The 22,668-nt window shown below is 40.1% G+C and overlaps 1 protein-coding gene across 4 annotated transcripts in view; it reads left to right on the top strand.

Annotated features, from left to right (window-relative positions):
* LOC126263202 (GTPase HRas) overlaps positions 1–22,668 on the top strand; it is a 66,725-nt gene that overhangs the window by 23,602 nt on the left and 20,455 nt on the right. For all 4 annotated transcript variants that reach the window (XM_049960268.1, XM_049960266.1, XM_049960267.1 and 1 more), the window contains one exon: positions 8,701–8,729. In XM_049960268.1, the coding sequence (XP_049816225.1) occupies positions 8,701–8,729 (29 nt within the window). The remainder of the gene's footprint in view (positions 1–8,700; positions 8,730–22,668) is intronic.

Consider the following 22,668-nt stretch of genomic DNA (forward strand, 5'->3'; position numbering starts at 1 on the left):
AGGTTGCCCGTAAAGTAAGGTCTCCAATGAGCTCCCATTGGGACGGAGTGATATAGCTCAAATCTGACAGTGGCATTTTCCTTGCTTCCCAAACCACTATTCTCGCCAGTCCCATCTCTCTGTGATGCTCGTTCTTGGCGTAGCGGCCGTTATGCATGGGAGGGAAAATTGACTCTCCCACTATTGTTATACTTTCATCTGAAATTGTAAATTACCTTCTCAACTTTAGGGAAGTTTTCTTTAATATACCTGTAATTTCCATTGGAACTGAAAGGCATGTACTAATGTTGTGTTGTGCCGTAAATAGTCACTTAACATACAGATTGAGGGACGGGTGAATTTGCAATCCTCATTCTTAAAATATAATACAAATGGATGAACAGTTGCCTGGTCATTGGCCCAGTGATGTGAATTGCAGCTTGTACAACATATGTAAAATTTTCTGCAAAGTCAACCAAGATTAGACATTCAGTTCCAGAAAGCCTCTCTTTCTTTTCTCTAAAGAACTGTCCTTGAATTTTTTAAACAAAGTAATGACTTTTTAGATTTCCTAACTTTTCAACAAGTGATTCAAAATATTCTTCTTGACTTTTTGTAAGTGTGACCATTTCAGCACTGTCTGTAGTGGCCCATTGCTTATATCTACACTGTCTTGGAAGTTCCTCAGTTGAATTGTTTAACATTTCAAGTAGGGGTTCTTTTCCAGGATGACTTTTACATAAGCCCATCAAACAGTCATAGTTGTTAATGCTGCACAGCAGCAAATCAAGTAATTCTTTATAGTTAACATTGAGTTTCACGATCATCAACTGTGATGTTCTGATGATCCAATCAAAATGCAGCTTCGAGGGCGTAGTTCACAAAATTTGGATCTACGTATTTGACATTTGGCATAAAATGTTCTAAAAGCCAAGTAAAGTTCATTTAAATTGCAAAGTACTAAGTACTTCTGTTACACTACTTTGTTTCCATCGATATCCACTACGGTGTACTGTTTTTCACCTGCACACATACTTCTGTTTTCATCACTTTCAAAGAACTGTATAACTTTCTCTACAGTATTTTCACTAACACCTACCCCTTTCTATTTCCCTGATGTGAACTAAATACCTTGTTATTTCATTAAATTTCGAGTAAGTCTGATCAGACAAACAGATCTGTTGTACAGCTTCATCCTCAGGAATGTAGCCATGATCCTGACCGTCACTATCAGTCATGACTTTTGCTTTTGGATTCAAAACACAGAATTTTGCCCCTCCCACCTCCCAAGAGCTCAGCATTCGTTTACTGGGTACAGGCTTGGCAACCACAGGTTCCTGAGTTCGGGACTGGGAAGTACCTTACCTTAAACTCCAGGCAGGCTTCAGCGACCACTGTGCGATGCAGCAGTAGATGTGGGATTCGGAGAATGGGGCCCTTGGCTCCACTGCCTGGACTGCAAGAAATGCACACATCTCTATAAAAACAACCCTCAACCTCAAAGTGTGCTACATGCTGATATGGTAAATGGCTGTTGAGATAAAACAGTGTCGGGGGGGGGGGGGGGGGGCAACCTCTGGAGCATCTGCCACCTGAGGCATGCAGGGCTCTGCCTGGGTCGATGTTTGTTTCACTAGTGTCTCTTAGGATCCCTTTGGAATGGCCTCATCAAACTACTACTCCAGATGTGACGTGTGTACCATCAGGTAGTACCTACACCAATTCATCAAAGAAAGCTTAGTTGGTCAGCCCTCCTGAGAAGAAGTGGCAGAATCATAGTAACAGGGCATTAGTGTGCCACAACACTTTCATTGTAATCAAGAGAACAGGAGAAACCTTTGAGAAGATCTCCCATTTCTATATTCAGAAGGCATTGAAGAGTATTGCTGGGTCCCTAAAAAGTGTCAAACAACTTCATAACGGAACACTTCTAGTTGAAACTGCCAATTTGCACCAGGTATCTAAGCTTCTGGGGTGTAAGGCCATAGGTGACTACCCAGTCAAGGCTGGGTTGCGTAACACCCATTAACTTTTGTAAAGGTCTGGTTACCTGCTCCAATATAATGGAGATGGACCCTGTTACATGAAGAATGGAAAAATGTTGGCATCACGGAAGTGCAGAACTATATGAGGAGAGTCAATGGCATATTGGAAAAATCTGCAACATTTACTTGAACATTTAACACTCTAGAATTACCTGAACGCATCCTTGCAGGCTATATCCAGTGTTCACCTATTTGTTTCTAACCCGTTTGTTGCTTCAAATGTCAAAGATTTGGCCATACCACTATGGGATGTAATGGGAGAGGTACGTGTGGAAATTGTGGAGACTCAGCTCATGAATCGGGCAGTTCTTGTACACTTCCTCCACAATGTATAACTTGCGCTGGGGAGCAGGAAGTGTGAGGTTTACAATGAGGAAAGGAAAATTCAGGAGTTGAAAGTCTCAAGGTGCGTACCCTATGGTGAAGCTATAAAATGCTTTCACTGCTATGCAACCTCCAGTTTTTGCTACTTGTTTTACATTGGCCCTTAAGAAACTCTTCGCCAAGTGTGATGCCTCCACACAAATTCAGACCACAGAATTTCACAAAATAGTTCCAGCAAAGAGATTTCCCAGAAATTAATTTCTCAGTGCAATTACTGATTCTCATCAAAGACAAGTGTTCAAGTTCTCTCAAATCTGTAGTGATTTTTTTTTTCCTTGTGATTTTTCGTGTTTATTTTCCATGGTACTTCCAGATTGAAGAGACTTCGTAACTCACTCTTAAGTTAAAAAGTTGTTGTACACTATCATCAAACTCATTCAAATGTTTAAAGTCTTTAAAAATCAAACTGTAACAAGATTTATGGCACACTTCATTAACAGATTTTCCAGTAGAACATTGTAAATCCATTTTAAGATTAGGCTGCAGAATAATGTCTGTTGTAGAACTAGATTATCTTAGTAATCACAGTGGAGAATATTGTGTTTCACTGCATACATCTACACTGTAAGAACCTTCAACACTGACTCTGGTAATGGTTGAGATGAGGGGATTTCCACAGTCAGAGGAATGGTCCTGTCCTGGTAAGTACTAAGCTTGTGAAACTTGAAGTCCTTTTTTGTCCCTATAATAGTTTGAGAAATTTCAGTTTTAATATTTAAATTATTCTTTATCTTTAGTTTAAAAAAAATATTATAAAAATCAAAACCGTATAAAACAAGCTGGCCATATGAAGTGAAAATTAAAATGAATGAAATATGCACGATAGCTAATTTCTTAAGCTGCAAATATGGCAAAAGTACAAAAAAATTATAACTTCGTTCAATGCCAAATACCAACATTGAAATTTTTGCTGTAGTTTACTAACACACATATGCAAGACATGTGAAAAAAATGATTTTTTTATTTAGTTATCCCCACCAAAGATATTAAGCCCCAACTTAAAAAGTTATTTTAATTTTTTTTAAAAGGATGGAGGAGAGTTATTTTGATTTGTTCTGTGTTATGCTTTGTATCGTATCTAATAGTGTTGTTTTAGTCCTTCATTGAACTTTTACACCTCGGAAACTGTATTTTATTCAATTTTGATTGAAAAGTTTGGTAGCCATTTTCTCTTGCTATGGTTCGTTTTAGACTATTAGTTTTTGGACTCGAATTATAGAAGAAAATGTTCTGGACAAAATGGTGTGTGTCTCATTCTGTGAGCTTTACCCAGTCTGAAGATTTTTTATTTATTGCAGATGTCTGTAAAGCCTTAAATATGCCCCCGCAGCTCAACAGAAACTGCAATCTCTCTAAAACAGCTCAAGATAAACAAATTTAAAACCTATTTTGAACTAGTTATTTACCATATATTAACATGTAAAAAAATCATAGAAATCAAACATGGTCAACCATCCTGTAATATTTTTTTGGATCATGTCATGTGGACTGACCCGTATTTGTTTTTCTATGGCTTCTCCACATTTTACAGTCAGCATTTATAAGCATGACCAAAGCTAGAGCATGAAACTGATCAATTAAGTCATTACATTCTCACAAATAAATAAAGGGATTGATATTGCTGATGCATCACCCGCATTCTTGATTGACTTTCCAAGCCTGATCAGCAGCTTTGTGACATAAGTCAGGAAAGTAACAAGGTACATATTTAGCTTCTTCCATGGGTTTTTTTTATGATTTAATTCTCCAGTTAGTAGGGCATATAAGGCATGTGTGCAGATGCAGGAGGAGCTGACCACAGTTGGCGAACATCTGAAGACTGTGTTGGCTGCAATTGGCCATCTGCAGACAGCTGCCTCATGGTGTAGCAGCGGTGGAGAATCTGGCATGTCCCATAGAACATGTCAGGTGTGGCTTATTTCGCCCACAGGTCCTGTTACCGAGGCATACCTGAAGCAGTGATTCGCGCTCACTGCAGAGTGATTGGTGGGCTGTACGATGTTCTGCTGGTTCCTTACTACGATATCTAGTGGCAAAGGAAAGCCTGATCAGCAGCTAAAACTTCCTGTTATATAAGTTTGCTTATCTTATTATTTCAGGACACTTACCAACTTCTTCAGATCAAATTTCTTTTCTCGAAGTGCTGCAGTTACTGCTGGAAGTTGAGAGTACAGATCCAACATCAGCTCTTAAAATAAATACGTGGATTGTTGTTAACAGTGTCTTTTATATTGTATTCTTATTTACAATAACTGTTCGTTACAAAGTTTTTGCATTATGTGGAACACCAAAAAAACATTGATTAGGACTAAGGCCAAATACATTGTGTTTTTATCTTCTAAGTCTGAGGGTATTTCACCTGTCTCACACATTAGATGGAATAGTTTTACCATGGCTGACTTTTCCAAGGCTGTCAGTAGTTCTGACAGAATGTTGTGTACTCCAGGTGCATTGTTTCAACTTAGCTCTCTCGTGCTCTGTCAAATGCTTCTTGCAGTATCTTATCTCCCATATCGTCTTCTACGTCCTCTTCCCTTTTTGTAGTACACTAGACTGTCGCTAATCCGGCCCTCTGTAGTCCGGCCTCTCAGTAATCCGGCACACATCCAAAAACACATGCACAATGAATTATCGTGCGCAACAATGCTTCGTTAAACAATGCTTTATATACTGTATTTGAAATTGTTGTTTTCTTTACAGTTTGGAATCATGTCTTCTACAAGGAAACACATTACTGTAGACCTCAAGCAGAAACTGGAAATTTTAGACAAGTTAAATTGAGGATCTTCACAGAAAGCCATTGCGGCTGAGTTCAGTGTTGGGCGAGCTGCTATTTATGACATCAGAAAGAAAGAAGGATGATGATATTCGACAGAGCTCAACACAAATGGATAGAGTGTTCGGATAATGGAAAGTTATGCGAAAGAGTGAGAAGAAGAACTGGATGTAGCTGTTTACAGAAGGTTCATACAAAACACACACACACACACACACACACACACACACACACACACACACACTGATCATACCGGACTCGAGAGTCCATTACCGCAGCAACGTATTTTCACCATCTGTCCCTGTCTTGGGCTATTTCCTTCCATTCACCTTCAGTACCTAGGTTCCTCAAATGAACCTTCACATTGTCCTCCCAATTACGCCTCGGTCTCCCCACAGGATGTTTTCCCTCTAAGTGCCGTACCAGTACTCTGCGCGCTGCCCTGCCCTCATCCATTCGAGCTACGTGACCCGCCCATCGCAGCCCACGTGATTTAATAATACTAATTATGCCAGGGCTTAAATACAACAACACAGTTAAGGAATTCCAGTCAGTGGCCCAATTATAAAGGAAAAGGCAGCTGCATTTAATAAACAGCTTGGCAGTAGTAACTTGTTTGCAGTGATCGAAGGCTGGCTATCAAACTGGAAAAAATGACATGGCATTTGGCAGCTGACAGTCACCGGGGAAAGTCACTCAGCTAATGATAAGGATGCTGATGAGTTTGTAAGCAAGATACAGAAGATAATAGAGGAAGAAAATTTAACTGCTGATGCCTTGTATAATGCTGATGAAACAGGACTCTTTTTACAATGTGCTTCCTTCAAAAACATTAGCTCCCAAGAACGAGAAGGAAGCTCATGGTTATGCAAATGGGAGTTATAAACTACCTTTTTTGGTGATTGAAAAATCCCAACATCCACGTTGTTTTCAATACACTGACATAAATACTACTCTACCAGTGCAATATTGCACTCAGAAGAAAGTGTGTATGGATAGACAAATGTTTTCTTGGTGGTTCCATGAAACGATTGTATCAGCAGTGAGAAAAAGCTAAATTAGAAAAAGCTCCCACTGAAAGCTATCTTTATAATTGACAGTGCTCCCAGTCATCCTTCAGGTGTTTCTCTAAAGTCCGACAGTATACAAGCACTCTTTCTCCCACCCAATGTGACAGCCCTAATTCAGCCCATTGACCAGGGAATTTTAGAATCAATTAAACGTCATTATCGACATTCACTTCTTGTCTCCTTGCCGAACGAAAGTGAAAATGGCTGTTGGGACTATGCTGGAGGCTTGGAAAGCAATTAACATACGTGATGTTGTTTTCCAGCCGAAGCATGGGATAAAGTGGAGAGCACCACTATAATGAAGAAATGGAGAAAATTGTGGCCATCCATTGATTGCCGAGTTGGATCCAGTAGTGAGTGACAGCGAAGAGCCAGTTGATTCGGACTTATCAATTACTTTGTATACTGATATGTTCCACAACCTTCCAGGAGGAGAAGAAATTGATGATGATGTTACTAAGTGGCTGAATGAGGAAAACTGTGATATGGACCAAACTTCAGCAGATGAAGGAATAATCAAAAGCGTGCGAGAAAGTAATGATGAAAGTGATGAAGAAGAGGACGCAGGAGGAGAGAGCATGAAGATTTCCCACACTGTTGGTGCTGAAGCTGCCGAGGTCTTCCTTGCATACATTATGCAACAACCAGACACTTGTAGTACCAATGTAATGCTTGTAAAGCAGTTTCATGATAAAGGATGCCACCGTTACATATCATCATTGCGACAGTTAAAAATTTGGGACATGTTTCATAGAGAGTGATACAATTGTATAATTATGTGCTGTATATTGTACACTCAAGGACAAAGTTTTCTTTGAAAATTAATGTATATTTTAAAATTGTATCCTTTGGTTTAATAAAGTACAGTACACTATATCCCCTATGTTTTCAAAATAAATAAATGAATAAAATAAATTTCAGACACTCAATAATCCCGCACTTCCCCTAATCCAGCACCCATATGCGCTAGCAATGGCCGGATTATCGAGAGTCTAGTGTATTGCCTTCAAATTCATAAATACATAAATTTTGAAAATAACTTTGCTAAACAACAAAACTGTAGGTTGGAAACACACACACACACACACACACACACACACACACACACACACACACACACACACACACACACAGAGAGAGAGAGAGAGAGAGAGAGAGAGAGAGAGAGAGAGAGAGAGATCTCCAGAATGCAAATGTCACGTAGACTGGAAGCAGCAATCTGGAGTGTGTTTTCGTTGTACCTTTCTGAAACTTAATGTGTCATCTTTGCAAATAGCAATCTATATTTTTCTTGTATTGCTAACTTTGGTCCTTTGGTTTGGAGCCGAGTTGAGGGTCTCCACCAGAGGCATCATCGATTCTGTGACAGTCCTGATCACAGATTTCTGGATCTGAGTTATGGAGAATTTCTGGGTGCCCCTTGATAGGTCAGGAGTGCACTTCACGTGAGAAATAGCTACTCAGGTAGCAGAGTGCTTGTGGAGAGGACATAGTGGTTTCTTAGGCTAGGATATAGTTCGAGATCCTCTGAACGCTCTCCAGATGATACACAGAGGGCAAGATCGAATAGTGTACGAAGTAAAGACACTCAGTCTGACAAAATTGTTACACTAAATTAGCAAAGCATTCGTCACATGGTTCCAGAGTTTACTGCTCTCTGGGAAGATGTCATGCTCAAATCATTCTCAGTGCTGAGAGCTGGATGAAACCCAATATAGAAAGCTCCAAAATATTTAACACGGCATGGAACATATATCAAGGAGACAGGCTAGATGCCATAGGAGTAAGAGCGTTTATTGCAGTTGACAAAAATATTGTCTATTGAGGCTGAAATTGAGTCAGTGAAGTCACATGGGCATGAGTAACTGGCCTCTGTCAACCTAGGGTTAATCATTGTATGTTTTTTTACCACCTACCCGATAGCTGTAGAAAGCAGTCTATGCTTAGTAGCTCAGAAATACTCCAATGCTCCGTGTTAGTTGGAGGTGACTTCAACTACTGAGTATTAGACAGAGAAGTCTATGGATGCATTGCAGGGGTAAGGAAAGACAGCCTTCCGAAAACTTGACCAACTACTTTGACAGTCCACATGCAGTGGAAATATTTTAGACGTTGTGGCTACAATCACGTCTGCCCTTATCAGCAGTGTCAGCTCAGTATGGAGAAAGGGATTAGTGGTCAAGATGTCACCATAATGATGGTGTCTAATAAAGTCAATAAAACCATCCAGAAGACTAGGGGCATATTTATGCTGGAAAGAACAGATAAGCTGTTGATCGCATCCTATTGAGATATTAAATGGACATCATTTAGTTCCAATATAATGGATGTAGAGAAATGATGGGGAAAGTTTAAACTGAGTGTAAATTGCATTCTGTAGAAGTATGTGCCAACTATGTAGATTAATATGCAAAATATTAATTCTTTTTTCCTTTCTCATTTTCAGTTTTGTGGATGAATATGATCCTACAATAGGTAAGAACAGATTACAAATATTAATTCTTACATTTTTGTAATTATGTAGTTACTGCATGTAATTTACTTTCATGCATACCTTGTGTAACACTGTGTCCATGTAGCATTGATAGTAGTAAGATTTGTTTTTACATTTTCATTCAGACGTTGATTGGAAAATAAAAGTAAATTTTTATTGGAAATTAACTCTCTATACTGTACAGTGCCATGAATTGAATTGAGGGGGGGGGGCAATTGTATTGTTGGTGACAAATACTTACATACAATTTCTTGGCTACTATGATGTCAGGATATTGTCAGATGTTCAGAACTAACTACAGTAGTTGATCCCACGATGTTTTTTTGGAATTTAACAGAGTTGCTTTGTATTTGAAATAAAACTGTTGCAGTCTGTTATTTCAGGTAAAACTTTAGAGCCCTTTATTCTTGGTTGGGTGAATTAATTCTTATGTTGAAAGAAACCAAGGGCATGTCCCCCCCCCCCCCCCCCCTCCCAGTATCATCACTCCCAGTAAAATGCAATGGTATCAAATGTACCTTTGGATTGACAACAGCATTTTAGTGAGCTTGTTGTTGTAACATAATATGTACTTAACTTCTGCAGTGTGTTATAATTATGTATTTTTCTGAATAATAAGTTCTTGACTGTGATATAGCTGAAATTGATGCAGGCAAGAAATGGACTTTCTTGCGGAGATGCACTGCCTCCCAACAGTCAGGTTTTTATTTTATTTTGACCCATGAGGTTGTGCATCATTGTCTAGAATTACGTTCATACAGGATTATCACGCCAGCAATTAGTTGTTGTCTTTAATGGTTGTGTGTAATGTTGTAAGAGTTTTGGTCTCAGTGTAACAGCTAATCATAGCTTTTGGCAAGTGAAACTCCTAAATATTGACATCTCAACAAAGTGTAGAAACTGTCGAATCATTTTACTGTAGAAGATAAAAACTTCAAATTCTTTGCTCATAAATTGAGGTAGATTCATTGAAGTTGTAGCGTGAAATTATGGGCCAAGAGATGCTGTGCATTAAACATGCAACATTTTATTACTCCAGCATAAATGGTATGTCAACATACATTTTTATGCGCTTCTGCCAGTAACACCAAAACCCATCCTCATATACAGGATGATTATAATTAAAATTAAACTTACAAAATGCTGTAGAAATAACACCGCTGGTCAGAATGATGTCAAATTGCAACAGAACATTATCAGAGAAGGGGAAAAACGTATGACAGAAGGAAAAAGGTAGTGTGAAAATTGATCAATAGATGGCTCTGTATGTATCAAATATGTAAATGAAAACACCTGTCATGTGCACGACCCATTGAAGTTGGTATAAACACGCCGGTACACGGCTTTTGCTCCTTTCGCATCTGTGATGTTCGCCATGGGTCTGGACAAAATGATTCAGAAATTCTAAAATCAATCCTTTTGTGTGCAATCTGGTAGAGGGAAGACATGAATTGATTTGACGCCAGTGGAAGCAGTGCCCATAGCAGTGCAGGAGGAGACGAGTGGTGGTGCGCAAACATATAGTGCACAGAGAATTGTCGAACATTGGATATACCTGTGAGCACGGTGTAAAATCCTAAGAAACATCCTTCTTTACTATCCATTCAAAATTACCCATGTGCACGAGGTGCTTCCTGTTGACCTGCCGGCAAGATAGACCTTTGCTTTACAATTTCTTACTCACATGGAAGTGGACAATGATTGGGCGTGGAAGATTTTGTGGACAGGCGAAGCCCAATTCCATCTGACAGGATATGTCAATACACAGAATTGTCAAGTATGGGCATCAGAAAATCCACACCCAAATCAAGCAGTACCACTTCATCCTGAAAAGGTCACTGTGTGTTGTGGGTTTACAGTATCATTTATCATAGGGCCATATTTTTTCGAAGAGACAGGTGCTTTTGGTCCTGCTCCCTATACCGTCACTGGTAAGCGCCCTATACCGTCGCTGGTAAGCGTTATGAGTGTCTTTTGCACAACCACGTCATTTCAGCTCTCTAACAGTGTGGATGGGATGATTTTTATGCAAGATGGCACCAATCCAGTTAAGCAGCTGCTGAAGCGCCATTTTGGAAATGCCAGAATTATCAGCTGCCATTTCCCTACAGCCTAGCCGTCCTGATCACCTGAGCTTAATCTGTGTTACTTCTGGCTGTGGGGCTATCTGAAAGATGTGTTCAGTGTTCTGATTGCATTGAAGGCACGCATTGCGCAACACATTCTGAACGTGACACTGGAAACACTTCGATCAGTTGTGGAACATGCTGTTTCTCAGTTTCAAGTTGTTGCAGGAAACCGTGGACAGCATATTGAACATGTTTTGTGCCACTCACGCGGAAATTAATAATCCGATTTGATTTTGATTGATGCTTTTTATGCGGTTTTTGGCCTCAGGACAATAAAAAACGGAAATTTCCCATCTGATGTGATATGACCTTGCTGTGGTGGATGGTCTTACGTAACTAACAGTTTCGCCCCTGTACACATGCACACTGAGTAGTACAGTTTGTTTAATGTCAAACGTACTCCTTATGCATTGTTGTATGATTCATTTATCGTTAGTAGTCGACCATTATTAAATTATGATGCTTACAGCACCATCTGTTGCTACATTTTGTAACTATTTATTTTTCTTCTGCCACGTTTTCCCCTTCTCCGATAATATTCTGTTGCAATTTGGCGTCATTCTGACCAGTGGCATTATTTCTACAGCAGTTGGAAAGTTTAGTTTTAATTATAATCACCCTGTATATATTGTGTGAAAACTTGTAGAGTGTGAGGTGATTTCATTGCCAGGAATGTGTGCGTGTGTGCATGTAAGGCGGGTGGGGGGAACTCATTGCATATGAGAAGTTTACAAATACAGAGGTACAGGGTTCATTCCTTCATTGGTATTAGGGTTTTAATGAAGACACTTATTGCTTCATTAAGCTCTTGCAATGATTTATGTATGTGACAAAAGTCAGGTTGCACCATGGTTCAGAGTCAACATGAAACTGTAGCTTCCACTCTTAACAGAGTTGGTAAGTTGATCCAAACGTCTGTGGAAGGCAAGGGCATACAATCTTTTATAGGCTCATATGTAATATATTCCTTTGGTAATCAAACCATCATTCAGGCTGAGGACAACTTTATTTTAATCTTTGGTGTATTTGGTATTTCAGTAATCATTGACAGTCATCTCTCATCAGATCTTCAACAACAGCACCAAGTGAGGTAATGCACTGGTTAATCCGGAGTGGGGTTCAAATCCTCATCCGGGCATTGGATTTAGGTATGTTGTGATGTCCTTAAAGCCTCTGAAAAGTCTGCAGTCAGTTTCCTGCCCTGTTTGTCTGACCTGAGCTTTACTATGTTTTGTAGTGACAGACATTGACCTGAACAGTAATTTTTCTTTCTATGAAACAACAGCCTAACTTTTGTCAGTTCTTGGTTTACTTTACAAGTTCTGTCTGTAAATGGTTTTAAACTTGTATAAGGGTTTAAAGAAATTAAGAAAATTCCAAGTACCCCCAACTTGAAATAAATTTGTAATGACAGATCATCCTGTGGGATAGAAGCGAAAAGACTGTTCTATAATTATTCCTCATTTGAATATAGCAGTAAGCACTTTTTTTAGATTGTCGTGTAGTAGATATCAACTGCAGTAGTGTAATCTAATTTGTTCTTGGTGCTATACTGATGTTGTTTCACACTTCAGTTATACTTAAGTGTCTTCAACAAAATTTTTCTTAATAATTGGAGTGTATGTTGCACTCCTCATCCTATGTGACAATCAACTGCGTTACATTTATTTTTCATTATAATGCTCTACATACATTAGTAATTTCTGAGTCAATAGGTGAGTCATGGTTCTTCAGTGTTCATAGATGGTAGGTTTTACATGTAGCTGTTGTTATGAAGTTGTCTGTTTGGCTGTTCAGATTACAACATTGCTCAGTGTTATGGAACATTGTCATAGGAATCTCATTTCCAGAGTGTAAATATATTTGTTCTACTTCTTGTGCAATATTTTAATCTGTAGTGTGTTTATTCGTAGAAATTCCTTTTTCCTTTCTTGTAGTGTTAAAGTCCAGGATGGAATAACAACACCATTATGAAATGATAGGCTGCTACTCACCAAACAGAAGAGACAATGAACCACATATAGGCACAGTGAATAGACAGCTATACTTTTAAATTTTTGGCCAAAATGCCTTCTTCCGAAATGGAAAATACATGTGCACACGCACACATGCGCCCTCCCCCCTCCCTGATGAACCCCCCCCCCCCCCCCCTACATACACACACCACACACGCACCACCGTGCATGCATGTCCCCCCTGCCTGTCGCACCCCCCCCCCCCCCCCTACACACACACACACACACACACACACACACACACACACGCCGCTGTCTCTACCCACCACCCACTGTGATTGGACTGAGGATGCAACTGTGTCTGGGCAGGAGTAGCAGTCTGGCATGGCTGGTGGGGTAAGGAGGCGGCATGGGGCTGGGAGGGGGACGGATAACATGGTAGTGGTGGAAGAAGATGTAATGCTCCTTTTGGGAGAGTGCAGGGAATTGGTTGGGGACATGGCAGGGCAGCTAGATGCAGTCAGGAGGTTTGGGGGAGGGGGAGGAGAGGAGCAGGAAAGATTGTGAGTGTGTTGGTGGAATAGAAGGGGACAGTAAGTGGAGGACAGAATTAGTGAAGGTTTGAGGTCGGGGGAGGGGGGGGGGAGGTTACAGGGATGTAGGATATATTGCAGGGAGAGTTCCCACAGGGACAATTCAGGAAAGCTGGTGTTGGTGGGAAGGATCCAGATGGTGCAGGCTCTCAAGCAATTATCCTTTTGGGCATGCTCAGCATCAGGGTGGTTCAGGTGTCTGTTGGCCACAGTTTTGTCAATGGCCATTCTTGCTAAGCACCAGAGTGGTTGCAGCATGATTTGTAGATCACATGGCTACTTTTACAGGTAACCATGCCTTTGAGGGGATAGGAGATACCTGTGATCGACTGATGGAGGTGGTTGTGGGTGGATGTATGAGACAGGTCTTGTATCTAGGTCCTTTGTAGGGATCTGAGCCATAAGCAAGGAATTACAAGCAAGGGTGGAGTAGGAGCAGGAAAAAGAAATTGTTTAGGTTCTGTAGGTGGCAGAATACTATTGTGAGGGGGAGGGGGAGGGGTAGGAAGATGGTTAGTGGTTAAGATACTCCTCATGTCATGGCACGATGAGAGAGAGTTGAAATCCTGTCAGCAAATGTGATTCAGTTGCTCCAGTCCTGGGTGGTACTGCTATGTCCTGAGGGGGTGCTCTGTGATCAAATGGTGGGTATGTGGGGGATGGTAGGTGACAGGAGAGACAAGGCATGGAAGATCTGTTTCTATACAAGGTTGGGCCTCAGTGAGACCCTTCTACATCTACGCCCATACTCCGCAAGCCACCTGACAGTGTGTGGCGAAGGGTGCCTTGAGTATCTCTGTCGGTTCTCCCTTCTATTCCAGTCTCGTATTGTTCTTGGAAAGAAAGATTGTCGGTATGCCTCTGTGTGGGCTGTAATCTCTCTGATTTTATCCTCATGGTCTCTTTGTGAGATATACGTAGGAGGGAGCAATATACTGCTTAACTCCTCGGTGAAGATATGTTCTCTAAACTTCAGCAAAAGCCCATACCGAGCTACTGAGCATCTCTCTCTTGCAGAGTCTTCCACTGGAGTTTATCTATCATCTCCGTAACGTTTTTGCGATTACTAAATGATCCTGTAATGAAGCGCACTGCTCTCCATTGGATCTTCTCTCTCTCTTCTATCAACCCTATCTGATATGGATCCCACACTGGTGAGCAGTATTCAAGCAGTGGGTGAACAAGTGTACTGTAACCTACTTCCTTTGTTTTCGAGGTGCATTTCCTTAGGATTCTTCCAATGAATCTCAGTCTGGCATCTGCTTTACCGACGATTAATTTTGTATGGTCATTCCATTTTAAATCACTCCTAGTGCCTACTCCCAGATAATTTATGAAATTAACTGCTTCCAGTTGCTGACCTGCTATATTGTAGCTAAATGATAAAGGATCTTTCTTTCTATGTATTCGCTGCACATTACACTTGTCTACATTGAGATTCAATTGCCATTCCCTGCACCATGCGTCAATTCACTGCAGATCCTCCTGCATTTCAGCACAATTTTCCATTGTTACAACCACTCGATATACTACAGCATCGTCCGCAAAAAGCCTCAGTGAGTTTCCGATGTTAGCCACAAGGTCATTTATATATATTGTGAATAGCAACGGTCCTACGACACTACCCTGCGGCACACCTGAACTCACTCTTACTTTGGAAGACTTCTCTCCATTGAGAATAACATGCTGCATTTTGTTATCTAGGAATGTTGGTATGTTTGGAGAGGACTGCTTTTCTCTAAGTTCGTTGAGCATGGGTGACTAGCCTGTACGTAAGGGATTTCTTGGCAGCTGTCGAAGTGGAGGTATTTGCTGGTGGTTGGTATGTTTGATATGGACGGAGGTACTGATGTAGCCATCCTTGAGGTGGAGGTAAGTATCAAGGAAGGTGGCTTGTTGGGTTGAGGAGGAGGTTGGAGATTATTTCACCCATCATAAGAATAAACCTGATGTAAACAAACACAAAAGCAATGATTGGTCAGCAGCCAAAGCACTGTTACACCGGTGGTGTTGCACTTGTGGAAGTAGGTCCAACTTATGTGTTAGATATCTTATTATTACGTAACTGTTAATGAAACTTTAAGATATTCTGATGTCTTAAAATCCAACTGTGTTTTTCTTAAACATACTTTAACTATGTAGTTTTTATTTCAAAATCATGTACAGCTGCTGCAGTCTCTGTAAATGCTGGTTGTGCTCAGATTGTCATGCCATTAATATGTACTGTGAAAATGGCTGACATTTCTTCCTGCTTTGTAGTGAAACACTTGCGCAGAACACCGATAAAAATAGTGAGAAATAAGTTGTTCTTAATGTTTTTCACAACATCACAGAGAAATCTACGCTGAAGGTTTTTGAGAAATTGTATTTTAGTAAAATGAGATACTCATAGACGTAAAATGCATGGCTTAAGTGGTAGTGTTGCAGGTCAAGCAAATATTTGGTGGTTCTAGGTTCGAATCTCTGTGTGGCCTTTCCTTTTGTGTTCAGTTCGAATATTGACATCATTTAAATGTGAAATTCATCAAATATGTGCTAATTAAAAGATACTTAATCATTATTTTCATGAAAAATCGACATATTCTGGTTTCTAATTACATATCACACTCAAAATTCCAGTTTTCTTTGCAAACATAAATTCTCAATCATTGATATTTTATAAAAGATTGTTAATAAGGGTAGTTTAAGTTAACAAAACATTGTGGAATTAAATTCTTGACAGAAAAATGGAGATCAAAATGGTTCAAATGGCTCTGAGCATTATGGGACTTAACTTCTGAGGTCATCAGTCCCCTAGAACTTAGAACTACTTAAACCTAACCAACCTAATCACATCACACACATCCATGCCCGAGGCAGGATTTGAACCTGCGACCATAGTAGTCGCGCGGTTCCAGATTGTAGCGTCTAGAACCACTCGGTCACTCCAGAGATCAAATACTCTATATTTGGACTATGTCCACTGTTTTTTTACACAGATGTGGTCTCACAGGAGCAAGAGAGATAGGTGTCATAGAAACATCGAAAACAATTTTTACGCCATCAAGCACACTGAACAAACTAATTTTTACAGTTGCCACCATACCGCTGCAATCTGTACCCAAGTTAGATTTGTAGCAAAGAATAATAAGACATGTAAACCATCACCAAGCTTTGTCACACATCACTGCCGAATGCTGGCAAACAGCACGTCATAAAAAAAAGGAGAAAATGTGGTTTTTGGGTGACTTAATGGATTCTGTTGTTGATCGCCCCGTTATCAACATCGCAAGTGACAGTTTTGGATTCGGATGTGGAAGCAGTACAGAAATTACCAGACAACTGTCTGTAAGTGCTATCTTTAGTGGCTTCAACATTTAACTACATGGTGAAACACCTGCAACACACTTTTACCTCACACATGGCTCACGCAGAAAAATTACCCTGTGTTTAAGCTAGGTATTTTGATCGCTCTAGTTTTTAATTACAGTACTATGGTAGCTAAGAATGAGAGCATATTATGTTTTCCGTCTGGTGATCCAAGAAGCATTTTGACGGAGTTGTCTATAAATTTATATCATTTCATTCTGTTTAAAAAATTAAATTACATTTGAAGCTATGTTGTTTCCATGCATATCTCTTTCTACCTCTTAACTGTAACTGCTCCATCACTGCAGGGTACTTGGACCACGTGGCTAGCCAGCGTTATTCAAGCTAAATGTGCTGATAAACCTGTTACTCTGTATCAAGGCTTAGTCAATGTATGCATAACGCACAGCATAAAGTGTATCCTAATTATTGTACTTGACTGTACTTGAGACAGCATGGCTTCCGCTCAGCATGAAACAAAATCCAATGAGGTTCCAGCAAATGTGGAAAAATGCATAGTGTAATGCTTAGATCTGTTTCATTCTTACAATGAATGCAGTATAGTGTTAAATGTCCTGTTGACAATGAGGTCATTAGACGAAGCACAAGCTTGAATTAGGGAAGGATGGAGAAGGAAATCAGTGGAGCCTTCCAAAGAAACCATCGCGGAATTTGCCTATAATGATTTGGGGAAATCAGGATGGCTAGACACTGTTTTGAACAGTCCTCCTCCCGAATGCAAGTCCAATGTGGTAACCACTGCGCTCGCTATCTTGCTCGATAGTTGAGGAGGAACAGCTGAAGGGAATGGAGTGGATGATGTTGATGTTCTGGGCATACAGCATGTGACCGTGTAGGTATTGTGAGTAGAAAACTATTCAAAGTACAATTGACTGTGGAACAGTTGCGTTGCAGATTTAGAATAGGTCACTGAAGTGACAAAAATCATATGATAGTGACATGCACATTTACAGGTGTCGGTAGTATCGTGTACATAAGGTACAAAATGGCAGTGCATTGGTGGAGCTGTCATTTGTTCTCAGGTGATTTATGTGAAACGTTTTCCAACATTACTGTGGCCACATGACAAGAATTAACAGACTTTGAACTGGAAATGGTAGTTGGAGTTACACACACGTGACATTCCAAGATCCACAGTTTCAACAGAGTGTCGGGAGTACCAAATTTCAGGCATTACCTCTCATCGTGGACAGCGCAGTGGCTGACGGCCTTCCCTTAACAACAGAGAACAGCAGCATTTGTGTGGAGTTGTCAGTGGTAACAAACAAGCAACTGCAGAAATCAATGTAGGATGCACATCAAACTTATCCGTTAGGACAGCGTGGTGAAATTTGTTATTAATAGACTATGGCAGCAGACGACCGACGTGAGTGCCTGTGCTAATAGCACGACATGCTTGTGACCATATCATTTGGATCCTAGATGATTGGAAAACCATGACCTGGTCATATGAGTCCAGATTTCAATTGGTAAGAGCTGATGGTAGGGTTCAAGTGTGGCGCAGACCTCACGAAGCCATGGAGCCAGGTTCTCAACAAGGCACTATGCAAGCTGGTGGTGTCCCCATCAAGGTTTGGGCTGTATTTACGTGGAATGAATCGATCATAGACTGGAAATTGTTATGTCTGGCATTTTGGAGACCATTTACAGCCATTCATGGGCATTGTGTTCCCAAACAATGATGACATTTTTGTGGATGGTAGTGCACCATTGATTTGGAGAACATTCTGGACAATTCGAGTTAATGACTTGGCTATCGAGATCACTCAACATGAATCCCGCCAAACATTTATAGGACATAATCAAGAGGTCAGTTGGTGCACAAAATCCTGCACTGACTACACTTTCGCAGTTATGGATGACCATAGAGGCGGCATGGCTCAGTATTTCTAATGGGACTTGCAATGACTTGAGTTCATGCCATGTTGAGTTGCTGCACTATGCTAGGCAAAATGAGGTCTAACATGTTATTAGAAGCTATCCCATGACTTTTGTCATCTGACTGTATTGTAGAAGGACACTTAATGCTATAAATGTTTATGCGGTAGTGTGGGCTCTCTGGCAACTAGCCATGCTATAACTTATCTGATTACAATGGAAATTAATGAACAGGCTACAAAAGTTTAAAGACATCTTTGCAGGAAAATGAGTCTAATGTGACAGATGGCAGTTCTAAATTTAATGTATTCATAAACAGGTTTCGATCAATCTTTAATGGTTGCTATCTAAAGGAAACTGTAAAATATGGCACTAATAAGACTTCAGAACAGCCTTGGAATACAAAGGGCATCAAAACATCATGTATAAGGAGAAGGAAATTGATTTCAATGGCTAGGATAAAGAGAAGTATGACTTGATTTCATATTACACAAAAGACCACCCTGTCTAAAATATAGTGATTAAAAAATTGAAAAACCTTTTGCCCTGTTCTGATCTTAAGAATTCAGATTAAAAAAAAAATTAAATCACTGTGAGCAGTAGTAGAAGCGAAACCAGGAAATCAATTGACAAATGTGAGGACTTCATTGTTAAAGTAAACAGACTAATAATAAATGATAACTGTTGGATAGAGTAGTAATCGCTTCATTGGAGTAGCTTATGAGATTGGCAATGGGCAGTTACATATAAAGCAATGGAAGAAGTGATGCCACATATGTACAGGTATATCACCATTCCTCCATGCTCTGCCAAATGCTGTCATTAATTCCTTGAAAAGAAAACACTCAGATACTTGATAATATCTCAAGTAAAGTATTAAAGTCATGTTCATGCATATTTGATGTATTCAGTCAGATATACAATATATCACTCTCACAGGGGATTTCCAGACTGGCTGTGAAATATGCTATTGTCAGACACTTTAACGAGAAAGTTAGTAAGATAGATATTGGTTATTACCAGCCAGTCCCACTATTTACTATCTTTTTGGAGGTGTAAGTACCATAAAACACCTCTTTTAAAATGTGGTATATAATATCAGTTCATTTTCAAGTTGAGTTCTCTTCGGAATATGCTATTTTTCAATTCATGAATCAGATTTTACAAAATTTAAATGACAAAATATTGCCAAGTCGTATTTTCTGAGTTATCAGAAGCATTTGATTGTACATTTGGACAGTATTCTGCTAGATAAACTAAAATCAAAGACCTTGTTGATATCTGGTTTCCATAGAATCTGATTAAAAGGTTGCAGCGTGTCACATTCAGAACTCAGGTAAGGTACACAATGAAACAGTATCACCAGAATGGGGAATAATCACTAGAGATGTGCCACAGGGATCTGTATTGGGTCTGCTTTTGCTTTGTTGTAATAAAAGATCTAGTATTATGTATCCAAGAAAAAATAATTTTCTTTGCTTACAGTGCCATTGTTGTAAACAAGCGAAATATAGAAATTTCAACACCTGAAAACATAAAGAATAATATATTCTTGTAAATTAATAACTGGTTCTATGAAAGTGGGCTGCTACTGAACTATGATAAAACTCATTAGATGCAATTTTTTACTACACAGGGCCTGACTACAACATAAAACATAATGCACAAAGATAAATCAATAAGTGAAACAAAATATTCCAGTTTTTTATGTGTATTGATAAAAACCTGAACTTGAGTAATAGGCAACAGATCATCTTAAATGTCTCAAGTTCTGTAACTTTTGAATAATGAATGACGTCATCAGTGTTTGGAGACAAAAAGTCAAAAACTTGACTTACTTTTGCTATTTTCATGTGAGGCATTCATCCACAAAAATCTTTGACCTCGTAACAGTGATGTAAAAATTTAATACATAACTTATTTCAAACACAGAATGAAATCACATGTGCTTGACAACTCCTTCTCTATAGAAGAATTTCTGAATGTGTAGTAAGCAGCAGCATGTGGTGGTGGTGTTTTTGAGTGTTCGGAGTAATCCTTCCTTGAGCTAGAGTAAAATACACGCAGAAAACACTTGATGTCTTCATGATGTGGACTCAAGACTAAGATATCCTATCCTCATTCCTTCACAATCTCAACACCGTCTCCCCCATCCACGTTATCTGGTCCTCCACAACATGCCACCTTCCTGGATGTAGACCTCCACCTCTCGAATTCTCCATCAGTACCTGTGCCCATATTCAATCTGTATATTGAGCAAGCAGTAAAGGAAACAAAAGAAAAATTCAGAGTAGGTATTAAAATTCATGGAGAAGAAGTAAAAACTTTGAGGTTCGCCGATGACATTGTAATTCTGTCAGAGACAGCAAAGGACTTGGAAGAGCAGTTGAACGGAGTGGACAGTGTCTTGAAAGGAGGATGTAAGATGAACATCAACAAAAGCAAAACGAGGATAATGGAATGTAGTCAAATTAAATCAGGTGATGCTGAGGGAATTAGATTAGGAAATGAGACACTTAAAGTAGTAAAGGAGTTTTGCTATTTGGGGAGCAAAATAACTGATGATGGTCGAAGTAGAGAAGATATAAAATGTAGACTGGCAATGGCAAGGAAAGCGTTTCTGAAGAAGAGAAATTTGTTAACGTCGAGTATAGATTTAAGTGTCAGGAAGTCGTTTCTGAAAGTATTTGTATGGAGTGTAGCCATGTATGGAAGTGAAACATGGACGATAACTAGTTTGGACAAGAAGAGAATAGAAGCTTTTGAAATGTGGTGCTACAGAAGAATGCTGAAGATAAGGTGGGTAGATCATGTAACTAATGAGGAGGTATTGAATAGGATTGGGGAGAAGAGAAGTTTGTGGCACAACTTGACTCGAAGAAGGGATCGGTTGGTAGGACATGTCCTGAGGCATCAAGGGATCACAAATTTAGCATTGGAGGACAGCGTGGAGGGTAAAAATTGTAGATGGAGACCAAGAGATGAATACACTAAGCAGATTCAGAAGGATGTAGGTTGCAGTAGGTACTGGGAGATGATGAAGCTTGCACAGGATAGAGCAGCATGGAGAGCTGCATCAAACCAGTCTCAGGACTGAAGACCACAACAACAACATCCCACAGCAGGAGCTGCAGTTTGAGAGCTGCCATCCCATCTACACAAAAAATCCCTCCGATAGAGCCTAGCCACCTTTTGACGACATACCTGCACCTTTAGATGACATACTTGCAGTAACATGAACTTCGTTGCTCAGTTTGCTGAAGGTTGCACAAAGGCCTTCACGGACAGGCATTACCCCCAAACCTAATCCATAAACAGGTTTCCCATGTTCTATCCTCAAACACCTCCGATCATCTCATTGACCCCAAGAATCAGCTACAAAGGAGCACCCCCCTTGTCACACAGTACCGTTATGGACTGGAATAACTGAATTATATCCTTTTCAGCGGTTTGACCGTGTCTCATTGTGTCCTCAAATGAGGGACATACTACCCCAGATCCTTCCCACCCCTCCTGAAGTGGTGTTCCATCGCTCACTTAACCTATACAACATCCTAGTCCATCCCTTGGCTACTCCCATATCCTTGCAGTAGACCAATGTGCAAGACCTGTCCAGTCCACCCGCCTAGCACTTCCTACTCCAGTCCTATCACAGGTTTATCCTACTCCATCAAAGGGCAGGCCACCTGTGACACCAGCCATGTCATACACCAACTCTGCTGCAAACACTGCACAGCTTTTTATCACCACCAAACTGTTCCCAAGAACAAAGTGAACCATCCAGTGGCACAACATGCAGCTGAGGATAACATACTCTGTTTAAATGGCTGCTCCACAATGCTGGCCATCTGGATCTTTCCCTCCACCACCAACTTCTCTGAACTGTGCAGACTGTAAATATCCTTGCAACACATACTTCGCTTCTGTAATCGACCTGGCCTCAGTTTTCAACAACCCACTGTCCCCACACACTCCACCTCCCCAATACTGACTCCC

The sequence above is a fragment of the Schistocerca nitens genome, chromosome 6, assembly GCF_023898315.1.
Source record: "Schistocerca nitens isolate TAMUIC-IGC-003100 chromosome 6, iqSchNite1.1, whole genome shotgun sequence".
Classification (NCBI taxonomy): domain Eukaryota; kingdom Metazoa; phylum Arthropoda; class Insecta; order Orthoptera; family Acrididae; genus Schistocerca; species Schistocerca nitens.